This window comes from Psammomys obesus, unplaced genomic scaffold, assembly GCF_907164565.1.
Source record: "Psammomys obesus unplaced genomic scaffold, mPsaObe1.curated_primary_1811, whole genome shotgun sequence".
NCBI lineage: Eukaryota > Metazoa > Chordata > Mammalia > Rodentia > Muridae > Psammomys > Psammomys obesus.
The window spans coordinates 7,654,059-7,679,689 of record NW_026586589.1 but is presented as its reverse complement, the minus strand read 5'-3'; the positions used below and the strand labels follow the sequence as shown (position 1 = coordinate 7,679,689).

Below are 25,631 nucleotides of genomic sequence, written 5' to 3'. Positions count from 1 at the left end.
TTGTTTCCCTCCTGAGTGCTGGGATTACAGGCATGTACTATCATGCATGGGCCTTTTCCTCCTCCCTGACCCCACATTTTCCCCCCTTTTAATTAGCAAGACAAGTAGCATTTTAAAGATGAAAGACAATTTGCAGCCAGATGGAGTGGAGTATTCTTAAAGCTTAGAATTCCAGCGCTTGGGCAGTGGAACACAGGTGAACTAAGAGTTCAGAGTTCTTTCTTGGCTCCTTAGTGAGGTCAGCCTAGGTTAGGGGAGGCTGTCTCAAACAATACAAAAAGCAGTTTGCTTAGCTTTGAAACTTGGGGGTGAGTGGGCAGACTTAAATCCCAGTATTTGGGAGGCAGAGGCCGGTGGATCTCTGAGTTCGAGCCCAGCCTGGTCTACCGAGTGAGTTCCAGGTGAGCCAAAGCTACACAGAGAAACCCTGTCTTGAAAACCAAAACCCAAAAACAAACAAAAGACGTGGAGTGAGTGAAATATAATGCTTTTAGCTGCCTTACTCCACAATTTCTTAATCTGTATGAATTAGCTATTTGGTAATTTCTTCCTAAATTTTATGTATGCATGTGTGTATTTTGAGACAGGCTCTCACTGTCTAGCTTTGGCTGGCCTGGACCAAGCTGTCCTCTAACTTAGAGAGATCTATCAGTCCCCGCCTCCTAAATGCTGGGAGTCAGCACGAGTCGGCACAGCCCGTTTTCCTGAATTTTAACGGTGCTTAAGACTGTGTGTGTGAACTTTGAAAACATATCCTAAGTGAAGACACCATTTAAAAACTGGACTGGAGAGAGGGCTCAGCAGTCAAGAGCACTGGCTGCTCTTCCTTAGGTCTTGAGTTTCAATTCCCAGCACCCACATGGTGGCTCACAACCATCTATAGTGGGATCTGATGTTCTCTCCTGTCATGCAGATATGTATGCAAGTAGAGTACTCATAAACATAAAATACATAAATAAATCTCAAAAAGAAGTTACAGTTGGGCAGTGGTGGCTCATGTCTTTAATCCCAGCACTTGGGAGGCACAAGCAGGTGGATCTCTGAGTTCAAGGCCAGCCTGGTCTACAGACTGAGTTCCAGGACAGCCAGAGCTAAACAGAGAAGCAAACAAACAAAAAGGTAAAAAAACAAAACAAAACAAAACAAAAAAACAACAAAAAACTACCCAGAGCCCCGACACATGTGTAATCCCATTGCTCCAAATAGAGAGGTAGAGTGTGGGAGTGTCCAACTTTCTGACATTGCAATATGACATAGTCGTCTGTAGGTGTGTTGTTGGGCCGTATTCATAGCAGTTCTGCAGCTGGCCTGTGGACTACACAGGTTGGATGTGTCTGATAGAGTTTGAGTCTAGCCTGGTCTATATATCAAGACTCTGTCTCTAAAAGAAGACAAAACAGGGCCTGGTAAGGTTGCTCAGCAGGTAAGAGTGAGATTGAGGCCAGTCTATGTAGTAAGTTCCAGGGCAGCTTGGAAAACAGAACCAAAGTAAATGCATAAATAAATAATAACAACATTTTAGTGAGAGAGTACTTGCATAGAATGAGACATCCCAGGGTTTAAGCCCCAGGATCATATATATATATATGCATACACACACACACACACACACACACAACATACGTTCCCATATTACTTCCCAAGAGAGTGTGGTCAATCAGATCACCTGTATCTTTGAGTACTGGTTTCCAGACTGATCAGCAACAGTTATCAGGACATTCCCAAGCAACTCATTTAGGGCTAGCTGGGAGGTGGCGCCACATGCCTTTAATTTTAGGGTTTGAGGACATCCACCTGTCTCTCTGTCTTCAAGTGCGGGGACTGGTGGGATGTGCCACCATGTTCAGGCCCCTCTCCTTTTTTTAAATTAAAAAAAAATTTGTTTTTGTTTGTTTTCAAAACAGGATTTCTCTGTGTAGCTCTGGCTGTCCTGGAACTCACTCTGTAGACCAGGCTGGCCTTGAACTCAGATTTGCCTGCCTCTGTTTCCCAAGTACTGGGGTTACAGATGTGCATCGCCACTGCCCTGCTTGTTTTTTTTTTTTTATGTGTATGGTTGTGTTGCCTGCATGTGTGTCTGCACCATGTGCATGCAGTGCAGCGAGGCCAGAAGAGAGTGTTGGACCCCCTGGAACTGGAGTCATAGGAAGCTGTGAGTAGCCATGTGGGTGCTCACACTTGAACTCATGTCCTCTGGAAGAGCACTGGCTGCTGTCTGCAGCCATTTCTTTTTTTCTTAGTTATTTAAGATGAGTTTTGCTGTGTAACTCTGGTTGCTGTACTGGGGTTGCAGGCATGTGGCTCGTAGTCTCAATGTTGACAGGCTACGAGCGTAGAGAAAGGGAGAGGTGCTGCCTCTGGGCTGCTTTCTCAGGAACTGCCCTGTTGGTAACAGTGAGGTAACCTAATCAGAACCTTTACTTGGAATAATGTTAACAGCTTTGTTGGATCATTGCCTGGGTCTCTCCAGTTGGACCTTGGCTATTTGGCCAAGTAATGGAACTAGTGAGTTTTCAGAAATCTTGTAAAAATTTGAGTCTGGTATTAGTCACCAAGTGAAAAAAGATAGTTGTGGGAAAGGGAGGTGATGCTTGAGTCAGTGGTCTTTGGGGTAGACAGCAGAGGTGCTGTTTGGGGAAGTTAAAATGGAACCTTTATTTTCTGGAGGAGAAATCAGGCCAGTTCTAGGTATCTGAGGTGAGGGCATTTTGACCTCTGTCCTAGTGGAAGCCCGTGAGGTCTTAAGTCTCTTTCCTCTATGAAAAAGGTCTAGATTCTTACTAAAACAAATCAGATTATGGGAAATACTTTGATATGTTAAATACAGTGACATGAATGTATTAAATTTTGAAAAAAAAAAGTTCTAGACTTTTAATTCCCACCACACCTTTTTAATCCTAGCACTCAGGAGGCAGGAACATCTCTGAGTTTGAAGCTAGTTGCATGCCAGCCAGGGCTGTATAGTGAGACCCTGTCTTTTTGTTGTTGTTTTGTTTTTTGTTTTCTGATTTTTTTTTTTTTTTGGCACAGGGTTTCTCTGTGTGGCCTTGGCTGTCCTGGACTCGCTTTGTAGGCAACACTGTCTTAAAAAGAGAGAGAGAGGGAATATATCTATAACTAGGTGGATTGACTTGCTTTTCTTGCTTCTGTAGGTACACAGATACTGAAATACCTAGGTTTAAGTTTGGGTACTTAAGTCCTGATGCCCCTCTCAGGAGCTGGGGTTACAGACATCTGCCACCATACCTGACCCTTCATTTTCAGAAAAGAAAACAGCAGTTCCTTCCTGTCATTGGTGTTATAAGTATCCTGAAGACCATTTTTGAGGGGTTTGATTTTTGTTTTTTTGAGACAGGACCTCATTAGTCCAAGCTAGTTTCAGATTTGCTATGTAGCTGAGGATGACGTTCAACTCCTAATCCTGTCTCTACCTCCTAAGTAGTTGGATCATTGGCATATACTGCCAAGCTCTGCCATTAGGCCTTTTTAATTTTTAATGGAAAATTTTGAATCGTTGCATTTATTTGTGTATGTAGAAGGACACTCATGACATGGCTTGGGTGGGGAGGGTCAGATAGCGTTCTTTTTGCCGTATGGGTTTCTGAGTTGGACCTGGGTCCTGGACAAGCAGCCAGTACCCTTAACTGCTGAGTCATCTTTCCGGCCCCTGAGGCCTGGTATTTTTAGATAGACTATTGTATGTAGCCTAGGTATGCAGCCTTACTTTTTTCCTGCTGCTGCTTTTGGGTCCAGAGGAGCTCGTTATAGTTGTCTACCACCACACCCTGCTCAAAAAGGCTTAAACAAACAAATATGTAGACACACAGAGCGTCAACACCGTCAGACATGTGTGCAGTGTGTTTTGATCCTATCCGCCCTGCCTCCACCCCTGCACATTCCCCTCCTGGTTTCATCTCCTTTTTTTTGAACTAACTCACAATAAGTGCCACCCTTATTTGCATGGGTATATGACCATCCACTGTAGCGTGGGCACACCCTTAGAGAAGTGACTTTCCCTCTTCTAGTAGCCATCAACTGCCCACAACCTCTCAGCTAAGGATAGGAATTCCTGAGTCCCACCCTGTCTGAGCTAGGGTTCTGCTGGCCTTACCTTGTGCATACAGGTCTCCTGCAAGTAACCAGAGCTGCTGTGGCTTCATGTGTGCAACAGCCGTGTCCTGTCCAGAGGACAGCAGTGCTCATCAGCCCTCCCCCTCTGGCTCTCATCCTTTCCACCCCTTCTTCCGAGATGTTCCATGAGGGGAGGGGAGGTTGCTAAAGATGACCCATGTAGGGCTAAGCACTCCCTTAAGACTCTCTGACTCTCCACACTTTGATCAGTTCTGAGTCCCTGAGTTAAACGATGCTCAGAAGAAACTTGAGAACAGTGCAGATCTGTGGGTATAAACATCTAGGAGCTGTTTGACCATATATGTGACCATTAGCAGAACAAGAAATAGTAGGTTCCCAGGGCCTATAACCACCCCTGCAATGGGTTTTTGAACTGGTTTCCAATATTAAAAGGCCTGTGTATAAAGCAATATAGATATAGTTGCTTGAAGCCTACTTCTCGAGATCTCAGCTCCTCTGCCTAACCAGGAGCCGTAGCTAAGTTTTGGCCTTTCCCTCCCTTGTAGGATGTTGGTCACTGTTGCCTGTTTCTCTACATTGTTGGGAATGAAATCTTTGTTCAGGATTTGGTATGTGTCAAATTTAACAGATGTTTACTATTTCCTGGAATTACTAGTTAAGGAAGGTCAGGGATAAAAGTTAATATTTAAAGCATAAGAGAATTAGTTGTCTATTAAATAACATATTTTTAATATTCTGTAAACACCAAAAAGGCTGTTTTTCAGGAAAAACCTAGTTTAGCTGTGTTTTCCTAGACTTTCAGAAGGAACACACAGGTTATGATTGCTTATGCCTATAATCCCAATACTTCGGAGGCTGAGGCAGGAGGATTGCTTCTAGAGCTAACCTGGGCTACATAATGAAACTGTCTTAATAAAAGGAAGGGGGGTTTTATATAAAACTCACTCCAAATCCATTGGCACATGCCTGTAATCCCAGCACTTGGGAGGCCAGAGGCAGGTGACCTTGAACCCATAGATGTCGGTGAGTTCAAGGCCAGCCAGGACCACATAGTGAGCCCTGTCCGAAAAAAAACACCCCCCCCAAAAAAAAAACAGAACCCAAAACAAAACCCAAGCCTCACTCCAGACCACTAGTCTATAGAGCCTCTAGACAATGTAAGGGCTTAGAAGCCCCTAGGGTCTGAGAGAAGGACTTAAAATTTTTGTCAGACTCCAGGGACAAAATAATGGCCTGTCTGCAGGTGCTACACTCCTTAGGTTTTGCCATCCTCCCTGTGTCCCCAAGGGGTATTAATAGTTCATTTTCTAGCTTTTTGGGGTTTTAGCACAACGAAGTCCAGTTTCCTAGTGAGAAATCTAAGGCCACTGTTTGTGAGATGCTGGGGTGCCCATCCAGAGTTCCTCACCTTCTGGGAGAGTTCCCCTAAAGCCAGTACCAAGCTGTGCTTGAGCACCTCACCCGTCATGGGAGGACACAGAGCTGATACCCTGTTGAGAGGTAGTGTTGGCTGTGCCCAGGCCACGTGGGGGAAGCAGTTTTTCTGCAAAGGTCTTAGAGGTTGGCACCACAAGCAGTCTGGATTGGTTTGGCTAAGGACAGTAAGAGCAACAGCGCCGAAGGCATGTTGTGCGCCAGGCTCTTGGAAACGCCTGTGTGAAGGTGTGTAGTAGGTGCTGTTACTCCATGTTATAGGGGAGGAGTCTGAGGCTCAGGGACTAAGTGACTTGCTGAACATTTTGTGATCCCAACTTGGGCCATCCTACCACAGTCTTGGCTCATAATTGCTTAGACAGACTTCCCTGTTACTCCTTTCCAGCTCCCATCTGTAGAGAGCCATGTTTGGCTTGGCAGAGCAGTTTTTGTTGTTTTGTTTGTGTGTTTTTAAAAATGATTTATTTATTATTTATTTATACAATATTTTACTTGTATGTGTGCCTGCACGCCAGAACAGGGCACCAGATCTCATTATAGATGATTGTGAGCCACCATGTGTTTGCTGGAAATTGAACTCAGGACCTTTGGAAGAACAGCCAGCCAGTGCTCTTAACCTCAGCCATCTCTCCAGCCCTGTTTGTTTCTTAAGACAGGGTCTCTCTGTGTAGCCTTGGCTATCCTGGAACTCACTCGGTAGACCAGGCTGGCTTCAGACTCAGATCTGCCATCTTTGCCTCCTGGTTGCTGGGATTAAAGACATGCGCCACCACTACCACCCAGCTAGCAGTGGAGTTAACTGGAGTCAGACTACCTAAATTCAGTTCCTTGTTCTCATGTGGCCCAGAATGGCCTGCAGATACTCTTCCTGTGTACACAAAGCTGGCCTTGAAGCTCCAGCCTCCACCTTCCAAGTTGTGGGATTATGGCTGTATCACACCATGCCCTCCCTGCTTGTATGTATGCATGTTTGTGTTTCTGTAGAGGCCGCAGGTTTACTAGTGGGTGTCTTCCTTTCTCTCCATCTCCTTTTTTCATTCATTCATTCATTTCCCAAGACAGGGTTTTTCTGTGTAGCCTTGGCTGTCCTGGACTCACTTTCTAGACCAGGCTGGCCTCAAACTCACAGAGATCCACCTGCTTCTGCTCTGAGTGCTGGGATTACAGGTTTGTGCCACCATGTCTGTTTTTTTTTTTTTTAATTTTATTATTTTTATGTTTATTTATTTATTATCCCAAACAGAAAATCGGTACTTAGGTGTCAGTTACTGAGGCAATATTGATTTGGGTCAGGAGGGCGTGCCTGGAGGCTTGCTCTTCTGTTGAGAGTTTAGTACTGAGGTTAGAGGGAGGGCTTGGGTTAGGACGGAGCCCAGCTGGGAGGGCCTGCTCTAAACTTGTGCTTGGTGATCCATGTGTGTAACCGCACCCCTCAGGAGGTAGAGGCAAAGTAGCAGCCCGGTGGTGGTGGCGACGCATGCGCTCGGGAGGCAGAGGCAGGCAGAGACACCCCCCCCACACACCCAAAAAAAAGAAAGAAAGAAAGCAAACAGTGTTTCACTGTGTAGCTCAGGTTACCTCAAACTTGGAGCAACCCTCTTGTGTCACGGTATACACTTACTTTGTGTGTGTATGTGTGTGTGTATTAGAAGACAACTTTTGTAGTTCCAGTTGTTTCCTTCCATCTTTAGGTAGATTCTAAGAATACAATTCAGGCTGTCAGGCTTGCGTTATCCATCAAGTGTCTTTACCCATTGAGCTATCACAAAGTATTTTAGAAATCATTTTAAAACTCTTTGGCCAGGGCTGGAGAGATGGTCCAGTGGGTAAGGGCACTTATTACTTTTGCAGAGGGCTTGGTCATGTTATAGCAACAATTTCAGAGGGCTCATAATCATTGGTAAATCTAGATCCAGGGTATCTCATCCCTCTCTGGGCACTGCACATATATGGTACACACATACAGGCAAAATACTCATATATGTAAAAGAAAAATCTTATATAAAAAACACTCACAACTTACATAAACAACATTCTTGGGGGCTGGAGAGATGGTTCAGTGGTTTGGCTGCTCTTGCAGAGGTTTAGGTTCAACTCCCAGTGCCCACATGGCAGCTCACAACTATCTGAAATTCCAGCTCCAGGGGAGATCTAACACCCTCTTCTAGCTTCTGTAGGCACTTTTTTTGGTTTCTGCAGGGACCAGGTATGCACATGGTGCACAGGCATACATGCAGGCAAAATACCCATGCATATGGAGCAGATTTTTAAAATAGTTCATTTAATCTTTTTAGTTTTATGTGCATTAGGGTAAAGGTGTCAGATCCGCTACAGATAGTTGTGAGCTGCCATGTGGGTGCTGGGAATTGAACCTGGGTCCTTTGGAAGAGCAGACGGCACTCTTAACCACTGAGCCATCTCTCCAGCCCCACAGGTTTTTAAAAAACCTTCACAAAACCAAACCAAATTCTCCTTTCCTTGTCTTTGTCTTTCCTGTTGTCTGTGCTCTAGCTTGTCCAGTCTAACAGACTGCTGAGCTTGGCCTTGCTTGAAACCTCTTGTTGGGATTAATTCCAGATGTGTTTGCAGCACAGACTTGCTGTGTAGTGGAGGATGTTCTTGAACCTCTGTCTCCACCCCTAGGCTTGCTTCACAGAGGCTGGCATTTATTCTATCTTTGTAAGGCTCTGGGAATTGCATTCACGGCCCCTGCATGCTAAAGCTGCACCCTATGCCTGAGCCATGTCCCCAGTCATGTGCTAGACATTTTAATAGACTTTAGGACCCTCACAGAACCCAAGGTAGAGGACATTATGCCCGTATGCTAACAGGAAGAAAGGACTGAAGTGGTAGCACGGAAACAATTTTGTAATCTGGGCAGGAGTTGTGCCGGCTTCAATCCCAGCTCTTGGGAGGCAGAGGTAGGCAGTTCACAAAGTGAGTTCCAGGCCAGCCAGGGCTGCACAGTAAGACTCTGCCTAAGAAAAAGCTGAGCAACTTTGGGATCAGCTCCTTACTGTGACTGTCCTAGAATGTCCTTAATTTTCCTTTGTTCCGTATCTTTAAAAGGAAGCTTCTCTGTATGTGGAGACTCCCACATCTCGACTTCTGATCTCCCCACAGATACCAGAGCGCACAGGCCCTCACATGTGCATGCGCACAAAATAAATAAAAATTAATAAAACATTTCAAATGAAATAACGTTCTGCTGTTCCTGAATGTGAGCATTATTTCTAGATTTCTCTAGAATGGAATGTGAGAGGCTTTTGGTTTCTGGTCACAAATGATTTCTTTGTAGTTTAGGCTGTAGTCTTCAGATGGAAATGACAAGAGTCCAAGATTCTAACAGCTTCACAGCATGAGATTTAAATGATGGCCAGGCTAGAGCTGGAGCCCCGGGCAGTGTTCTACTTTCCTCAGTGGACCAAATTGGCCCTGGTCTTTTATGAAAAGTACTTCTTGTTATAATGATGTGGTAATGCGTGGTAATGCTGATACCGCAGTTGAAAGGTTCAGTGGTTTTATCCTTCTCTCCTTAGATGTTGCCTCTATCTGAAAGCGTGAAGATAAGCACAGTGTGCTTCTGGGAGTAATCCTGTTACTTTTCATAATGGGGAGTTCTTGTACTTGGATAGTTTTCAGATTCATGTTGATTTTTATTCATGGGTTTGTGTGTGTGTGTGTGTGTTTCCATAGAGGCCAGATTCTTTGGAGCTGGAGATACAGACTGCTGTGAGCTGCCCAGTGTAGGTGCTAGGAACTGAACTTAAATCCTCTGGAAGGGCAGAAAGTGCTTTTGGCCATTGAGCCATCTCCCCAGCTCTGCCTTGTGTAATATATATATTTTCTTTTTGAGACAAGGTTTCTCTGTGTAACCCTGGCTGTCTTAGACTTGCTTTGTAGACCAGGCTGGCCTCAAATGCACAGAGATCTGCCTGCCTCTGCCCCCCTACTGCTGGGATTAAAGGGCATGTACCAACCACTCCTAGGGCCTTGGATAGTCTTATATATGATCTTGTATGAGCTCCCAAGTAGTCACCTTTTCTGCACTGCACTTACGTCTCATTTCAGCATTATGGGAACAAAAAAATTTAGTCTTAATTACAAATTAATTACATCTCCTGGTTTTGAAGGTCCAGTAACAGTGTAAGTATAAAATTAAAAAAATATATATAAAGTGTTTATATGGAGGTCAGAGGAAAGCTTGTGGAAGTTTGTTCTACAGTGTGAGTTTTAGGGACTGAACTCAGGTCTCCAGGCTTAGTAGCAAGTTTACCTACAGAGCCATCTTTGCAGTCCACAAATTAAAGGAATTCTTGAGTTCAGAACAGCCAGAGTTACCTTTGAGAAACAAATGGGAAAAATTGTATATAGTCCTAGTCATGATGGCTCAATGCCTGTAATCGCAGCACTGGAGAGACTGAGGCAGGATTGCTGTGAGTTTGAGACCAGTTTGGGCTATGTAGTGAGACCTTGTTTCTGAAAGTCTGAAATTGTCGTTTGATTTGTATTTCCTTTAACTTAGGGTGCTTATGTGGGCATAAACCACATCTTTACTGGACCTTTGTGTCTCCCCTGCCAGTCACTGTGATCAGCCAGCTCTTGCATTCTGTCCATTTTTAGCAAGCCTTTATTATCATTCCATCCTTGTTCATATTCAGTCTTTGTTAATAAAGAAAGCTAATGAGCTACAGTTTCTTTCCCCCTTTGAACTGTGCACCAGTGTGTAGTATAGCTCTTGTTACTGTTGACTCGGGCCATTTCCACAGCACTGTGTCAAGAGAATAAACTAGGCTCCCTGTCTCCTCTGGGCCAGTGGGTTCTTGTTGAGAGAGTTTGAATATAAGGAGTATTTTGAAATTCTGCCAACATCTTGACAGTAGAATCCTACAGATTGTATTAGGTATTTTTTCCTTGAGAAATTTCCTGTGTTCATAGAACACATCGTATTGAATATATGTTCTTTTCATCTCTATAAAACTAAGGATATTTGAAGATTACCAGGTTTGGAAGAACAGATAAATTAAAATTATTTGTAATTTAAAACTAAATGTAAAAGTTGTGTGTGTGTGTGTGTGTGTGTGTGTTTTGTTTTGTTTTGTTTTGTTTTGTTTTTGAGACAGAGTTTCTCTGTGTAACCTTGGCTGTTCTGGACTTTATAGAGCAGGCTGGCCTCGAACTCACAGCGATCTGCCCACCTCTGTTTCCCCAGTACTGGGATTACAGGCGTGAGCTGCTTGCCTGGCTTATTGTTAGTATTTTTTAAATAATGTTCTGTTGTTTTGGAAACAGGCTCTTACTATGTGGCCTGGCTGGCCTGGTGGTCAGGGTGGCCTTGCACTCCAGTGCCAAGGATTATGCTTGCCAGCGTGCACCACCATGCTTGTCTTTAAAAGACATTCCTACTTCTACATGAACTAACTCCGAATATTGTTATTCCGGTAGAAAGTACTAGTTTAAACATTTTTTATTTTCTGTTAAAATTTTTGTTGTGTTTTGAGTCAGGGTTTCTCTGTGCAGCCATGGCTGTCTTGGAACTCTGTCTGTAGACCAGGCTGCCCTCAAACTCAGAGATCCACCTGCCTCTGCCTCCTGAGTGCTGGGATTAAAGTCGTGTACCACCACTGCCTGGCCTGTTAAAATTTTTTTTACATTATTTTATTTTGTATTTTATATGTGTTTCTGTATGTATGTGCCTCTGCACAAGTGTGAATGTCAGAGGACAACTTTTGGGATGTGTTCTCCCCTCTCACCATCTGGGTGGCAGCTCATGTCCTCAGGCCTTAATCTCTGAGCCATCTCACCACCTTTAAAGATTAAAATTTAATACTTTTTGAGATAGGACTTACTCTGTGGTCCTGGTTAACCTGGAAGCTGATGTGTAGACCTGGTGGGCCTGGTGTTCACAAAGATCCCTTGGCTCTGCCTCCCCAGTGCTGGGGTCACAGGTGTTTACATTACCACCCAGGTCCCTGGACAGCTCAGCACCAGGGACACTGTTCTTAGGAGCCATCTTCATGCATCAGTTTCCTGCTTCATGCCTACATTATTATTTATTTATTTTTCTCAGAGGCAGGGTCTCCCAATGTAGTTTTGGTTGGCATTAAACTTTCAGTGGTTCTCCTGCCTCTGCCTCCATGTTCTTTGATTATAGGTGTATGTCACCATACCAGGCTTGGTTTCCTACTGTCTTTTGCCATGCTGAAACTTGAACACAGGACCTGTGCATGCTGGGCAAGTTCTGTCTCACAGAGCCAAGTCCTCAGCACTTCTTTTAGCCAAGTCTGGCCAGGAGCTGGAACTTGAGATGTAGCTGAGGGTAACTTAAACTCTCTTATTGTATTCTTCTTGAGACAGAATAAATCAGTCTCTGTGTAGCTCTGGCTAGCTAAAGTTCACAGATTCAGCCTTCCTCTACCTCTAGAGTATTGGTAGACTCAACTCATATAGACCAGGCTAGCCTCATAGTCTTTTGTGTTCCTTTTTTGCCTCAGCTTCTTAACAACTAGGATTGTAGGTGTTTTCCAGAATGCTTTATTAGACTGTATTTAGGATCTTGTATTGTTATGCCCAAGTCTCACAGACCCCAAAGACCACCAAGGAGCCAATTCTGATGCAAACACAGTAGGGTCTTTTTATCACAAGCTCAAGTGCCCAGACCCTCACTGATGTAGCAGTTGAGAGCAGAGCCCTGAGCTCAGGGGGTGGAGGGTGACTTATAGGTCCCAGTCCCTCCCAGCATGTCCAAAGCAGGGGAATTCCAGCCTGGCAAGCTTCTATTGGTTAAAACACAAAAGGGGATGTTGCATTTTAAAACGATTGGCTATGGGAAGGCACCAAATCCATAAAGGGTTCTGGCTTTCTTTGTTCTTTCTGTGATGGTGGTGGGGACATCTGGTCTTGGGTTTCAGTTGGATCCTGTCCTGTGCTAATTGGCTGTTGCTAGGGGAGAGGGGCAGGCCATTTTCCTGGCAACAGTATCTCTAGTGAGTGGAAAGGAATTCAGCAAGGCCGGTGTCTCCCCTGTAGCTGCAGGAGCATGTCTTGATGTGCCTGGCCTTTGTTCAGGCTTGTGCTTTAAATTTTAATCCAGTAACCAAAAACCTAATTTTTAATTCTTTGGTCTCTCAGTATCTGCTAGGCAGGTGCTTTACTACTGTGTTGCATGTATTGATGAATACATGCAGCTCTAGAACTTTCTGTTCCTTTTTCTTTGTTCTTTTTAAGGTAAGATCTCATGTAGCTAATGCTGGCTTCAAACTTCCTAGGTAAGAGGGTAACCGGGAACTTTTTTTCGGCAGAAAGGACAGATAGAGTTTATTTTATGTGCATCTGTGTTTTGTCTGCATGTATGTCTGTGTACCATGTTTGCACTTGGTTCCTGCAGAGGCCAGAACAGGGTGTTGGATTCTCTGAAACCTCAGTTTCAGAAGGTGTAAATTGAATTATGGGTGCTGGAAATTAAGCCCAGGTCCTCTGAAAGAGCAGCCAATGTCCTTAACCACTGAGCCATCTGTCTAGCCTCTAAAGGGAACAGATTTATTAAAGAAAAGTAAGGGATTCTCTTGAGAGTGAAAGGTTAACAACGAATGAATACTGTTTTCTGGTTCCCTGCCTCTACTTGCTTAGATTATAGGGATGGCCACCATGCTTGGCTATAGCTCGCATTTGCTACTTTGTGGGTTCTTCTTTCAACCTTTTCCACCCTTTTCTTCTTCCCTTTAAACCCCTAACACTAGATATGAGAGAATAAGGATAGATAGGAATGGAGAGATATCCCTGAATAAAGTCAGGGGGTTGGCAGCGAGGCATTGTTATATTTAGGCTACTACTTACTGATTAGGGGTGTTAAGCTTGGGGCAAGTTTGAGCTTCGCCGTCAGGATACCTAATTTCTACTTGTTGTTTCTTCTTTGCATAGGACTACTTAACACGCTCAAAACCAAACAGCAACGAACCACCAACATCAGCCCACTAGGGTTCTAGCATTTATATACTCTGAAAAGTTCCCAGAATTCCAAATCTATCTGCAGTTGGCAAAATCACACCCTTGCCATAGTACGAGGCAAATCATAGTCAGCTGCTGCAAAGCAGCCCCATATCCCCACAACTGGGAGAAAAAGGAATTTTTTTTTTTTTATTTTTTTGATTTTTTTTTTTTTCAAGACGCATTTTGATTTTTTTTTTTTTTTTTAATTCAAGACGCAGTTTTTCTGTGTAGCCTTGGCTGTCCTGGACTAACTCTGTAGACAGGGCTGGCCTTGTACTCACAGAGGTCCACTTGCTTCTGCCCCCCAGAGTGCTGGGAGCACAGCCCACGCCACCACACCTGGCTTTTTTTTTTAAAGAAACCAAAATTAAAAAAAAAAAAAGAAACTAAAATTACAAAAATTTTCAGTACACTTGGCTTCATTCTATGCTAGGGAGTCAACACAGGGCCTTGTGCTCCCTGTGCAAGCACTCTGCCAACTGAGCGATGTCCTTCAACCAGCTATTGTCTACTCTTTCAAAAGTGGGGTCAGTTGCTAGCAGTATGTCTCTCTCTGTTTCTTTCTTTTTGTTGTTGTTTTTGCTGTTGTTGGCATCAACCCCGTGTATACTCAGGGATCCTCTTGCCTCAGCCTCCCAAGTAGCTGGCACTACGGGTCCATGCCACCATTCTTGGCTTCCTTTTGAACGCTTAACTTTTATAGTAATTACAGTTTGAACTGACTTTGGTTTATTGGCTCCATTTTAATCTGATAGCTTCTTGAGGGTAAGAACTGTGTGTCTGAGTCTTGACTAAATAGTCTCTGAACAAATATTTGTTGAATGGGTCAGTGAGTGATTGAACTTAATCAGGAGAGCAGCTGTTTTTGGAGCTCTGAGGGGTGTATTTCATAGTGAGCCCTTGGTAAGGCTTGCTCGAGGGCCCTCCACATTTTCAGAACTCACAGTTGATCGATGAGTGATGCTAGTGGGGACAGCCCGATAGGAGGAGAGGCAGCAGACAGGACGCTGACAGGGTCATGGAGCTGGGTGTTTTCCGTGAAGCCTGCTTGTTTTTTAATGTGTAGTGGTGATGCTACACTCTGGGCAGCCTTTCCCAAGTTTCATAAATATTTAATTGGCTTTTTCAGGAGAATAAAAGCAGCCCGTTGATGACTGAAAATGACAAAGCATCCACCTAACAGACGAGGAATCAGCTTTGAAGTGGGAGCCCAGTTGGAAGCTCGGGACCGTTTAAAAAACTGGTACTTTTTTAATATATTTTCTTTCCTGCTAAGTAGAGCGCTTTAGGAAGGGAGTCTCACTGGCCCTGATAGGGTGGTGATGCTGAGGTGTTTCCTGGCTTCTCCAGGCTTGGAAGATGCAGGGAAACTTAAGTTTCGAAGACAAAACTGCCTTTTCTCTTTGGCACAGGGATCCCTGGGTCACACTTGTTTCCTTCTTTTCCTGTTTGATGAAGGAGTTATGGGAAAGCAGAATAGGAATTGCCGTGGGAAGTAAAGCTTTCTCACTCTAGGCTGCTTGTGTGAAAGAAGAGTTGTCACAGCCCCTCCCCTCGCTTTCTGGGTGTGGTGTGGGATGGCTAAGAATTGTTACTACACGGGTCTCCCTTTGGAGCAGTTAAGATTGAGAAGCTGACGGTTCTCACCTTGTTGCTGAATTTTGTGTGACAAGATGTCTGGTAACTGAGGCTGACCTTGAATTGCTAGACCAGCCTCCTAAGTGCTGGGATTACAGGTTCCTGCCATTACGGCTGACTTGCGTTCTCGCCTTTTGTCCTCTGGCTGTCGATACTTTGAACATTCCTGGAAATGTGGTCACAGTAATGTTGGTGTGAGGGGATTATTGTGAGAATCATATAGAATATTTGGAGTGCAGTCTTCACAACTAAACATCACTAAATGTGGTGGCACACACCTGTTCTCTCAGCAGTTGGAGGCTCAGTAGGAAGTTTCCTGAGAGCAGGATCGTAGCCTAAGCATAGTGAGTTCCAGACTGGCGTAGACTAACCCTAAAAAACAAACTAGCCAGTAGAGGTTCAGGTTCAGCTGGTAGGATGTTTGTCTAGCATGTATGAAGCGTTGGGTGTGAGTTCCAGCACTGGATAAAGCAGTGTTTGGAGACATGGAGGCTGGTATGTCAGAGGTTCAAGGTTGTCCTACCTGCTACATAGTGCACTTGAGGCCAGCTGTGGATCTGTGACACCCTGCCGAAGAAGAAGAAGAAGAAGAAGAAGAAGAAGAAGAAGAAGAAGAAGAAGAAGAAGAAGAAGAAGAAGAAGAAGAAGAAGACGACGACGGAAAAGAAAAACAAAACAGTTACTGCACCCCTTGTAATTAAGGACATCCTAGAATTTGGTTATTTCTTCGTGTTCAAAATGCAGTTAGAGGTTTCAGAACACAAACCTTTCGAGTTTTCCTAAGGAAGAGCTTAGCCCTTGTGATAATTATTTCAAAGTAGACTGATTTCTGGTGTGGAGAGAGAGGGCTAGGAAATGACTTGGGCAGAAAAGTGTTTGTGCTATTAGAAATAAAGACGCTGGGACTAGAGAGTGAGTTTGGTGATAGAATGCTGTCTGGCATGGTTGAGGCCCTGGGTTCAGTTTCTAGCACTTCAGAAATAAAAAAAATGTAGTTTGGTTGTCTTTGTACTGGTCATGGACAGAATTGCTGATAGTGAACACTTTCTAGGTTTGCTTTATCTGTAATTACTTGTTATATTGGTTTCTACTCTTGTGTATTTTTGTGTGTGTGGCAGTATATGCATGTATGTACATGTTCTCAAGTACATTTGCCTGTTTGTGCATATATGGTAGTCATTTGCCTGTGTATGAATGTAGAAGGCAGCATAAAATGGATTTCTCCATCACTGTCCATTTTAGTTTTTCAGTCACTCAATGAACCTGGAACTTGCTCTTTTGACTTGACTGGCTAGCCAGGGAGGCACCATGATCTGCCTGTCTCTTTCTCCTCCTGAAACAGTGGGCACTGCTTTTACATGAATGCCAGGGATTCAAACTCAGGTTCTCGTGTTTGCATAGCACTTTTCCAGCTCTGTCAGCTGGTTGTTCTCCTCCTTCCCCTCCCGACCACCAAGGGGAGATTGGTGGAGACTGAACCCAAGACTGTGCATGTTAGACAGTTGCTCTTTCTACACCCCCAGCCTGCACTTCTGTTTTAGTTTGCTTTCTAGTGCTGTGATAAGCACCATGGCTAAACACAGCTCAGGAAGGAAGGGTCTGGGTCAGAGTTTATCCCTGAGGGAACTCAAGGCAGCAACAACCTAAGGCAGGAACCTGGAATCAGGAACTGAAGGAAGTAGGGATGGTGGAGGCGTGCTGCTTACTGGCTGGCTCCTAGAGAATCCCCTCGTTTATTCTCTTATATACCCTAGGACAACGAGCCCAGGGGTGGCATGGCCAAAGTGGGCAGGGTCTTTCCACAGCAATTGTTAATCAAGAAAATGCCCTTCCACACTTGCCTGCAGGCCAGTCTGATGGAGGCATTTTCTCAACTGAGGTTCCTCTTTCCAAATGACTCAGTCTGTGCCAAGAAACTAACCAGTACAATTTTTAAAATTATTTTTATTATTCTCACGTGTGTGTCTACGTTTAGGTCTGTACACATGTGTACATTTGTGGAGGTCAGAGGACAACATGTGTGAGAATCTCCTTTTACTGTGGGATCCAAGGATGAGCTCAGGTTATGTGGGATGTGTAACAAGTGCTTTTGTACACGACACCATCTTGTTGACTCTGTTTCTCTGACATTCTTGTGTGCTTGGTTTGAGATGGAGTTTCTCCCTGCAGCCCTGGCTGTTCTGTAGACAAGCTGGCCAGAACTCAGAGATTCCCTTCCTCTGCCTCCCCAGTGTTGGAATTAAAGGTGTTAGCCACTGCTCCCAGCTTCCACTGTTTTAATGCACATTGGTGTTTTACCTGCATGTATGGCTGGGTAAGGGTGTCAGATCCCCTGGAACCGTAGTTAGAGACAGTTGTGAGATGCCATGTAGGTGCTGGGAATTGATCCCAGGTCCTTTCGGAGATCAGCTAGCTCTTAACCTCTGAACCAGCCCCAGTTTTGAAAATTCATTTTTTTTTTTTTAAAGGCTGCTCTTATTGGATATGATGGGACAAGCCTGTATTTCTGGCACTTAGGCTAAGGCAGGAAGATCATCAGTAACTTTTATTTTAATTCATTTTTTAAAGATTTATTTATTTATTTAAAAAAAAGGTTTATTTATCATTTATTTAATATTCTGCCTGCATGTGGGCCAACACACTAGAAGAGGGCACCAGATCTTATAGATGGTTGTGAGCCACCATGTGTTTGCTGGGACTTGAACTCAGGACCATTTAGGGAGAATAGCCAGTGCTCTTAACCTCTGAGTCATCTCTCCAGCTCCCATCAGTAGTTTAAAGCTATCTTGAGCAACCTGATATCTTATCTTGATAAACAAATAACCACTGGTAAAAATGTTACTGTAAGAGAATCAAGGAATCAAAGGAGGATTTTTTTTTTTTTTTTTTTGACAGGGTCTTGCCATATGGACTAGACTGGTCTGGAGTTCATGGAGATCTGCCTGCTTCTGCCTCCCAAGTGCTAGGATTGAAGGTGTGTGCTACCACCACCTGGCTTTTTTTTTTTTCCTGGTTTTTCGAGACCAGGTTTCTCTGTGTAACCCTGACTGGACTGACTTTGTAGACCAGGCTGGTCTCAAACTCACAGAGATCCACCTGCTTCTGTCTCCCAAGTGCACATTTTTGTTTTTAATTTAGGAAAAAAAAAAAAATCAAACCACAGGTAAATTAATTATAAAATAATTTCCTTATCAATCAGAATCAGTAAATATATTTTTGTTCAATTTGCTGAAAAAAATTTTTTTGAATTGTGGTATTATCTTTTTGCATCAGCCTTTTAAATTCTGGGATTTGTTACTTTAAAAATATATTTACTTGGGCTGGAGAAGATGGCTCAGAGGTTAAGAGCATTGTCTGTTCTTCTAAAGGTCCTGAGTTCAATTCCCAGCAACCACATGGTGGCTCATTAACCATCTATAATGATATCTGGTACCTCTTCTGGCCTGCAGGCACACATGCAGGCAGAACACTGTATATATAATATATATGTCTTAAAAATATAAATATTTATTTAAAAGTATTGTGTATGAGTTTTGGTTTTTTTTTTTTTTTTGCCTGCATCTCTGTTTGTGTACCATGTATGTGCGTAGTACCCACAGAGGTCAGAAGAGGGAGTGGGATCCCCTGGAATTGGAGTTACAGAGAGTTGTGAACCACATGACAGTGTTGGGAGTCCCCAGGTCCTCTAAAAGAACAAGCCAGCTCTTCTCTTTATGTATATATGTATGCCTGAATGTATATGTACAACACAGGTGTGCAGGGGCGCATGGAGGCTACAAGAAGTGTTTTAAGGCCAGGTGGTGGCAAATGCCTTAGATCCCAGAGGCAGGCAGATCTCTGTATGTTCAAGGCCAGCCTGGTCTACAGAGTGAGTTCCAGGACAGCCAGGGTTACACAGAGATAACCTGTCTCAAAAAACAAAATACAACACCACCAAAAATAAAACAGAAGAGGGATTGTGTCCCCTAGAACTGGAGGTAGAGAGAGTAGAGCTGCCTGTTGTGCTGGGAAATGAATCTGGGTTTCCTCATCAGAAGTAAGTGCTCCTGACCACTGAGCAATCTCTCTACCTCAGGATTTGTTATTTTGAGACACAGGCCGACTGTGTAGTTCTTGGCGGCCTGGACCTGTGTCCTCCTGCCTCCAGACTCTCGAGCACTGTGATTATAGATTACTTTACTACAATCCCTACCTTTTAATTTCTTTTTTCTCCCTCCTCTTTCCTTTTTTATTACATTTTAAATTTGATTATTATTGTAAGCGTGTGCATGCACATGTGTGTCATGGGGTATGTAGAAATTTGTTGTCAGTTCTCTCATTTCATCTAGATTTTTACTTTTTCTTTCTTCTTTCCATTTACTTATTTATTTATTTATTTATTTATTTATCTATCTATCTATCTATCTATTTATTTTTAAATTTAATTTAATTTTATTTTATTTTTCAAGACAGGGTTTCCCTGTGTAGCTCTGTCTGTCCTGGACTTGCTTTGTAGACCAGGCTGGCCTTGAACTCACAGAGATCTGCCTGGCTGGCCTTGAACTTCTGATTTTCGTGTTTCCATCTCCCTAAGTGCTGGGATTATAAGCATGCCATCATGCCCAGTATATGTCTAAGTCTAACCTAGAGGTTTGTACATACTAGACAGGCACTTTTCTAACTGAGCTAATCCCTATTCTTATTTCTTCTTCTTCCTCCTTCTCCTCCTCTTCTTAACTGAGCTAATCCCTAGTTTCATTTATCATCATCATCAATTATTAGTTTTTTTTCTTGAGACAGGGTTTCTGTGGAGCTCTGGCTGTTCTGGAACTCACTCTGTAGACCAGGTTGGCCTTGGACTCAGAGATCTGCCTGCCTCTCCCTTTTGGAGTGCTGGGATTAAAGGAGCATGCCACCACTGCCTGGCCCCAGTCCCATTTGTTTGTTTTTAATTTAGCAACTTTATATCAGGCAGTGAATACAGTGTTCTCCTGCTAGCTTTGGGAAGTGTCTAGACAGGGGCTGGAGTGGTCTTTTAGTAGACTCTGTTCTGCTGTGTGTTAACAGACCACATAAGGCCTCAGAACAGGGCAGGCTGGAGCCAGGAAGAAAGCTTCATTGAACACTGGGGCACAAGCAGAGTCTAAGGCATGGGGTAGGAGGGGTCGCAATGGGTTGTTCCTGGTCTGGGTTGCTTAGGTTCCTTGGGTGCAGGTGACTACCCAAAGTCTGAGTCCTTGCATCATGCCCAAGTACGTTTACTGTCTTGATTATCCTTCCAAATGTAAACAGCAAATCAATAGACCAGCCTGTGAACTTCAGATCGTCGCTTACCACAACTGTTTAAAACCCCTGTCTGGTACAGTAAGAAATGGCTGTAGTTTACAGCCAGGTGCGCTGGATTCAGGTCTAAAATGCTCTCATGACTAGCTGAGTTTCCTTGATTAACTTGCTTTATCTCCCTAGCTTCGAGTTCCATATAGGCAGAGTGAGGAAATACAGTTGATTGTTCCATAGATTAGATAGAGTCATGGCCTAGCATCTGATGATAAATTGTTAAGGAAATACAACCATAATTATTGTTGTTTCCTTGAGACAGGGTCTTGCACTATAATACAAGCCAGCCTCCAACTCACTGATTCTCCTGCCTCTGGCAGTGTGGTCATGTTTTTTTGTTGCTGTTTTTGAAATCAGGTCTCATTGTTGCTCTGGCTGTCCTGGAACTTACAGATTTGCCTGTCTGTGCCCACCAAGGGCTGGGATTTAAGGCGTGTGCCACCTTATGCAGCCGTTTATTATTATTGTTACCATCATCAGCATTTCATCAAATTTTCACTTACCTTATGTGTATACACATGTGTAGGGAGGTCAGAGGACAGTTTGTAGGAGTCATTTCTCACCTGCCTCCATGTGAGTTTCAGTATTGAATTTAGGTTTTCAGGCTCCGTGCTAAATGTGATGAGCACTGTAGGTTGGTTTCAAGAATGCACGCTGACTGTGTTCCCTGGCCCGAGCACTTGTTTGCGTAGACCATTCTTTCAAATGCTTTGGTGTGCGGTGAGCACCACATCCCAGCAGTGCTGCCGCCAGCTGGAGTGTGTCTTACCCCTTGAGACGCAATGTGCCCAAAGACTTAAGGCTCATCTCTTCATTAGCTGTCTCCTTGTAAGTCTTCTCTTTTCAGTCCTTGAGCCATTTCTTCTTGTTTGGGGAGGGGGCTTGTTTTGTTGTTTTGAGACAGGGTTTCTCCGTATAGCCCTGGCTGTCCTGGAACTCACTCTGTAGAGCAGGCTGGCCTTGAACTCACAGAGATCTGTCTGCCTCTGCCTCCTGAGTACTAGGATTAAAGTTGTGCACCACTACTGCCAGGCTGGGGCAGAGGAGGTGACTCTTAAATAAGTTTTGTTTGCTTGCTTGTTTCTTCTTTCTCCCTATGCTACTCAGGCTGGACTAGGCTAGTCACTTCCCTGGCTCAGTTCCCCATGTGCTGGGATTACTGTTAGGAACCACATACCTCAACAACCGACTACTTTTGACAAATATATTCTTGGCGCACTTGTACTTCTATTTCCTCAGGAAAAATTCAAGACACCCAAGCTACTCTGGAGGCTGAGCTTGGAGTTGGAAGTTCAAAACCATCCTAGGCTACAGAGGAAGCACAAGACAGCTTGGGCTGTTTAGCAAGACCCCTTTTCTCAGAAAACAACAGTAATCACCAAATGAAAAGAAGCCAGAAGAGGGCTCAACAGTACTGATCTTACCTAAAATGCCTGAGCCCTTGGTTTAATCCCCAGTACAGAAGTAGATAAATAAAGCAAGAGTGTGAAACAGTACTGATCTTACCTAAAATGCCTGAGCCCTTGGTTTAATCCCCAGTACAGAAGTAGATAAATAAAGCAAGAGTGTGATTGGACAACATTACAAATTTGCTTTAAACTTGTTTGCTTGTTTTTTGAGACAGGGCCTCAACATACAGCTTTGGCTGGCCTGGAATTCATAGGATCTGCTTACCTATGCCTCTTGAGTGCAGGGGTTAAACCCACCATGCCTGGGTTCATTTTATAAGTAAGCCAGGGAGACAGAGCAGAGGACCAGTAGCTGGTTCATGACAATGTACTTCATCTTAAGATCTCTGTTTTAGGATTAAGGCTTGTGGAACGTCATTATTATGCCAGTTGAAACTGTCCTGTGTGGGGAATATGACTGTTAACCATCCTAGTCTTGGTTTCTTACATCCCACCTGAGGACCTGAAACTTGACTGTGAGTGGTATTTTGATATTTAGGTCAGGCTTTTGGAGCCTTGTGTAGCAGCTTGGGCTAAAACAATGCTTCCTGTAACCTTTGTTTAGCAGACCATTTTGGCAGAGTAGATAGGGAGTTCTCAAGATAAATTTACCAACCGAAGCACCTCCTCTTCCAGAACTTGCTTATATTCCTCTTTTCACTTGGTCACTGCTTGCTAGCAGTCAGCCGGCAGGCAGCCATCCTGCAGCCAGGAAGAGTTGTGCTGAGAATTTGATAGGGGTGTTTTCAAGTCACCTGTGTTTTGTTCACCAAAGCCCCACTGTGGAGTCTATGGCCTTAGCCCAGAGAGAAAGCAAACCTTTCCCTTACTGTTGGAGACTGAATGCAGGATCTCATGTCCACCAGAAAGGCTCTGCCACTGAGCCATTCCCCGGTTCATACTGTTTCTAATATTGCAGAGTTAGATAGCTTATTTATAATAAATTTTCCCCGAAAGCTAAGGGGTTGTTTGCTATTTTAATTTTTTTATTACTACATTTATTTGTGAGTGTGATATGTGTGTGCACATGTGTGAAGGCGGGCTGCAGTGCACATTGGAGGTTAGAGGACAGCTTGCGGAGTTTTTCTTACTTCTACCATATGTGCTTTGGGAACCAAACTCCAGTGTTAGGCTTGGCAGCAGGTGCCCGCAGCCCACCATGTCACTCACTGTCCTGATCCTTAGGGATAAGGTAAGGGGCTGGAGAGGTAGCTCACTGGTTACTAGTACTTGCTGCTTCTCCAGAGGATCTGAGTTTGATTCCCAGCATACACTTCAAATGGCTCACAACTGCTTTTAACTCCAGTTCAAGTGGATCTAACACTCTTCTAGCTTCTGAGGGCATCTGCACCTAAGTGACACACACTCATACAAACGCATACACATGCACGTAGATAAAGTAAAAAAATAAATCTTTTAAAAGTTAATGAGGCAATAAACAAGGATCACAGAGGTGAAAATTTCTTTCCCAAATTATAGAGTAAGTAGCAGAGCTGGGATTTGAACCTCTGTTGGTCTGACTTCAAAGACAAACTATGCTTCCAAGTGCATTCCTCTGCCTGCCATGATTTTTTGATATGCTGCTATTTGCACAGGAAGAAAAAAGGTGGAAGGTGTAAAAGAGTTAACTTTTGATTCTCTTGTTTTTCTTTTCTTTTCTTTTTTTTTTTTTGGGACAGGGCTTCTCTGTGCATCTCTGCCTGTTCTGGAGCTCAATCTGTAAACCAGGCTGGCCTTGAACTCCTGGCACCTGCCTCTGCCTCCCAAGTGCTGGGGTGAAAGGCGCACACTACCTCAGCCACCACCACCTTAATCCTGTTTTCTGTCTGTGACAGCATGAGGAGAGCACATAGAGCGGCAGTGTGGATTAGTCTGTCTGTGTTTTTTATGCAGAGACCCGGGTCACCCTTGTTTCAGTGTGCTGGGTGCTAGACAAACAGCAGTGACTACTAACGTACGTGCAGATTTGTGAACCTGTTGTCCCCGATGATTTTACATGGGCTGTCTTATTTAGTTCTCAGAAATGCTCATCTGTGCACTGGAGATATGTAGCTCAATGGTAGAGCACATAACCAGAGCTTCCAGGCCTGGTTTCAATCTCTAGCATTAAAATAAAAACATAAATACAATAAAGGCCTATGGAGACGCAGAGGGCAAAATGACTTTAAAGACACAAGCTTTACTATTGGGTCTGAGACTCACTTAACTCTGCTTGTCCTCAGTGTTTTAAGGCCTATCACAGATTTATTTGTAAATCACACAGGAGAGATTTGTTTTCAGAATTTAAGGTCCTGATGGGCATGGTATCACTCACCTTTAATCTTAGCAGAAGCAGCCAGATCTCTGTGAGTTTGAAGCCAGCCTAGACTACACAGTGAGTTCAAGACAGGTGGGGTTACAAAGAGAAATCCTGCCTCAAAAAAACAAACAAAAATTTACAGTTCCGAAGAAGTAATACAGTTGGGATATTTTTTTTTTGGGGGGGGGGCAGGGACAAGAGGAAAACTGGCCTGAATGTCACTGAGATCCTTCTGCCTCTGCCTCCCAGCTGCTGGGATTAAAGGAATGCACCACCACATCTGGCTTGGAGTTTATAAAATACTTGCAATCCTAATACTCAAGAAGCAGTCCTGGCCTACATAATGAGACCTTGTCTTAAGAAGCGTGACGAACAGTTAGTGAGTAGAGGTGTGGGTCAGTGACAGAACACGAGAAGCCAGGGTTCCGTGGCCTGCAGTGGAAAGAAAACAACAGATACTCAGCTGGATGTTGTGGTTCACTCCTGCAGCCCCAGTGTTGGGCCACCACCAGCTTAGGTTACACAGTAATTTCTAGACCAGCTAACAAAACCCTGTGTGAAGAAACAACTCAAACCAAAAGCAGTTCTAATTTTGGAGTGAGGGCTTCTGGGCACAAGTCTCATTCAGAGGGTAATTCTGCCCACCCCGTTCACTCCCAGACTTGTGCAGATGAACTAGCTAAGATGACAGGCTTTGGTTTCCCCGTCAGATGCCGGGTGGATGGAATAGAAAGTGCTTATTCTGCGTGATGCTCCCGCCTCTTCCTGTCATCTGGCAGCAGTGTACCATCTGTCCCAAGCAGCAGGCTGGCAGGCCCTGTTCTCGCAGCGAGCACAGTGAAGTGGCTTCTCTGCTGCTTCCTGCTCCTCCGCCACATTCTCCCGACTGTATTTGTAGTTAAGCACTCATAGTTTCTCTTTCATGTACAAAGATTTAAAAAAAAATCTGACTTTTTATTTTGTGTGTGCATGTGAACATGTGAGTGTGCATGGTATCACAGTGTGCATATGGAGGTCAGAACAGATTGCTGACGGCCTTGAGTAGTCTGCTGTCTCCTACCATGTTGGAATGGCGTCTCTCTTGTTTCTGACATTCTGTGTGCTCCAGGCTAGCTGGGCCAAGAGCTATGGGCAGTTCTGCCTCAGCCTCCAACCTCACCACAGAATTGCTGGGATTACACAGATGTCCTATCATATCTGGCGTTTTTGACTTGGGTTCCAGGGATCAAACTCAAATATTCAGGTTTGTTGTGGCAAGAACCATCTCATCTACCATTTGGTTTCTTCCTTTCTTGTGGTTTCTTCCTTTCTCTTTTCTTTTCCTTCTTTCTCTTCTTCTGTCTCTCCTTTCTCTCTTTCTTTCTTTCTTTCTTTCTTTCTTTCTTTCTTTCTTTCTTTCTTTCTTTCTTTCTTTC

The 25,631-nt window shown here is 43.9% G+C and overlaps 1 protein-coding gene across 1 annotated transcript in view; it reads left to right on the top strand.

The window, feature by feature from the left end:
* The window catches only part of Phf20 (PHD finger protein 20), a 103,866-nt gene that overhangs the window by 7,604 nt on the left and 70,631 nt on the right, over positions 1-25,631 (top strand). Inside the window, exon 2 of the mRNA XM_055602251.1 lies at positions 14,645-14,758. Within this exon, the coding sequence (XP_055458226.1) occupies positions 14,676-14,758 (83 nt within the window). The 5' untranslated portion in view covers positions 14,645-14,675. The remainder of the gene's footprint in view (positions 1-14,644; positions 14,759-25,631) is intronic.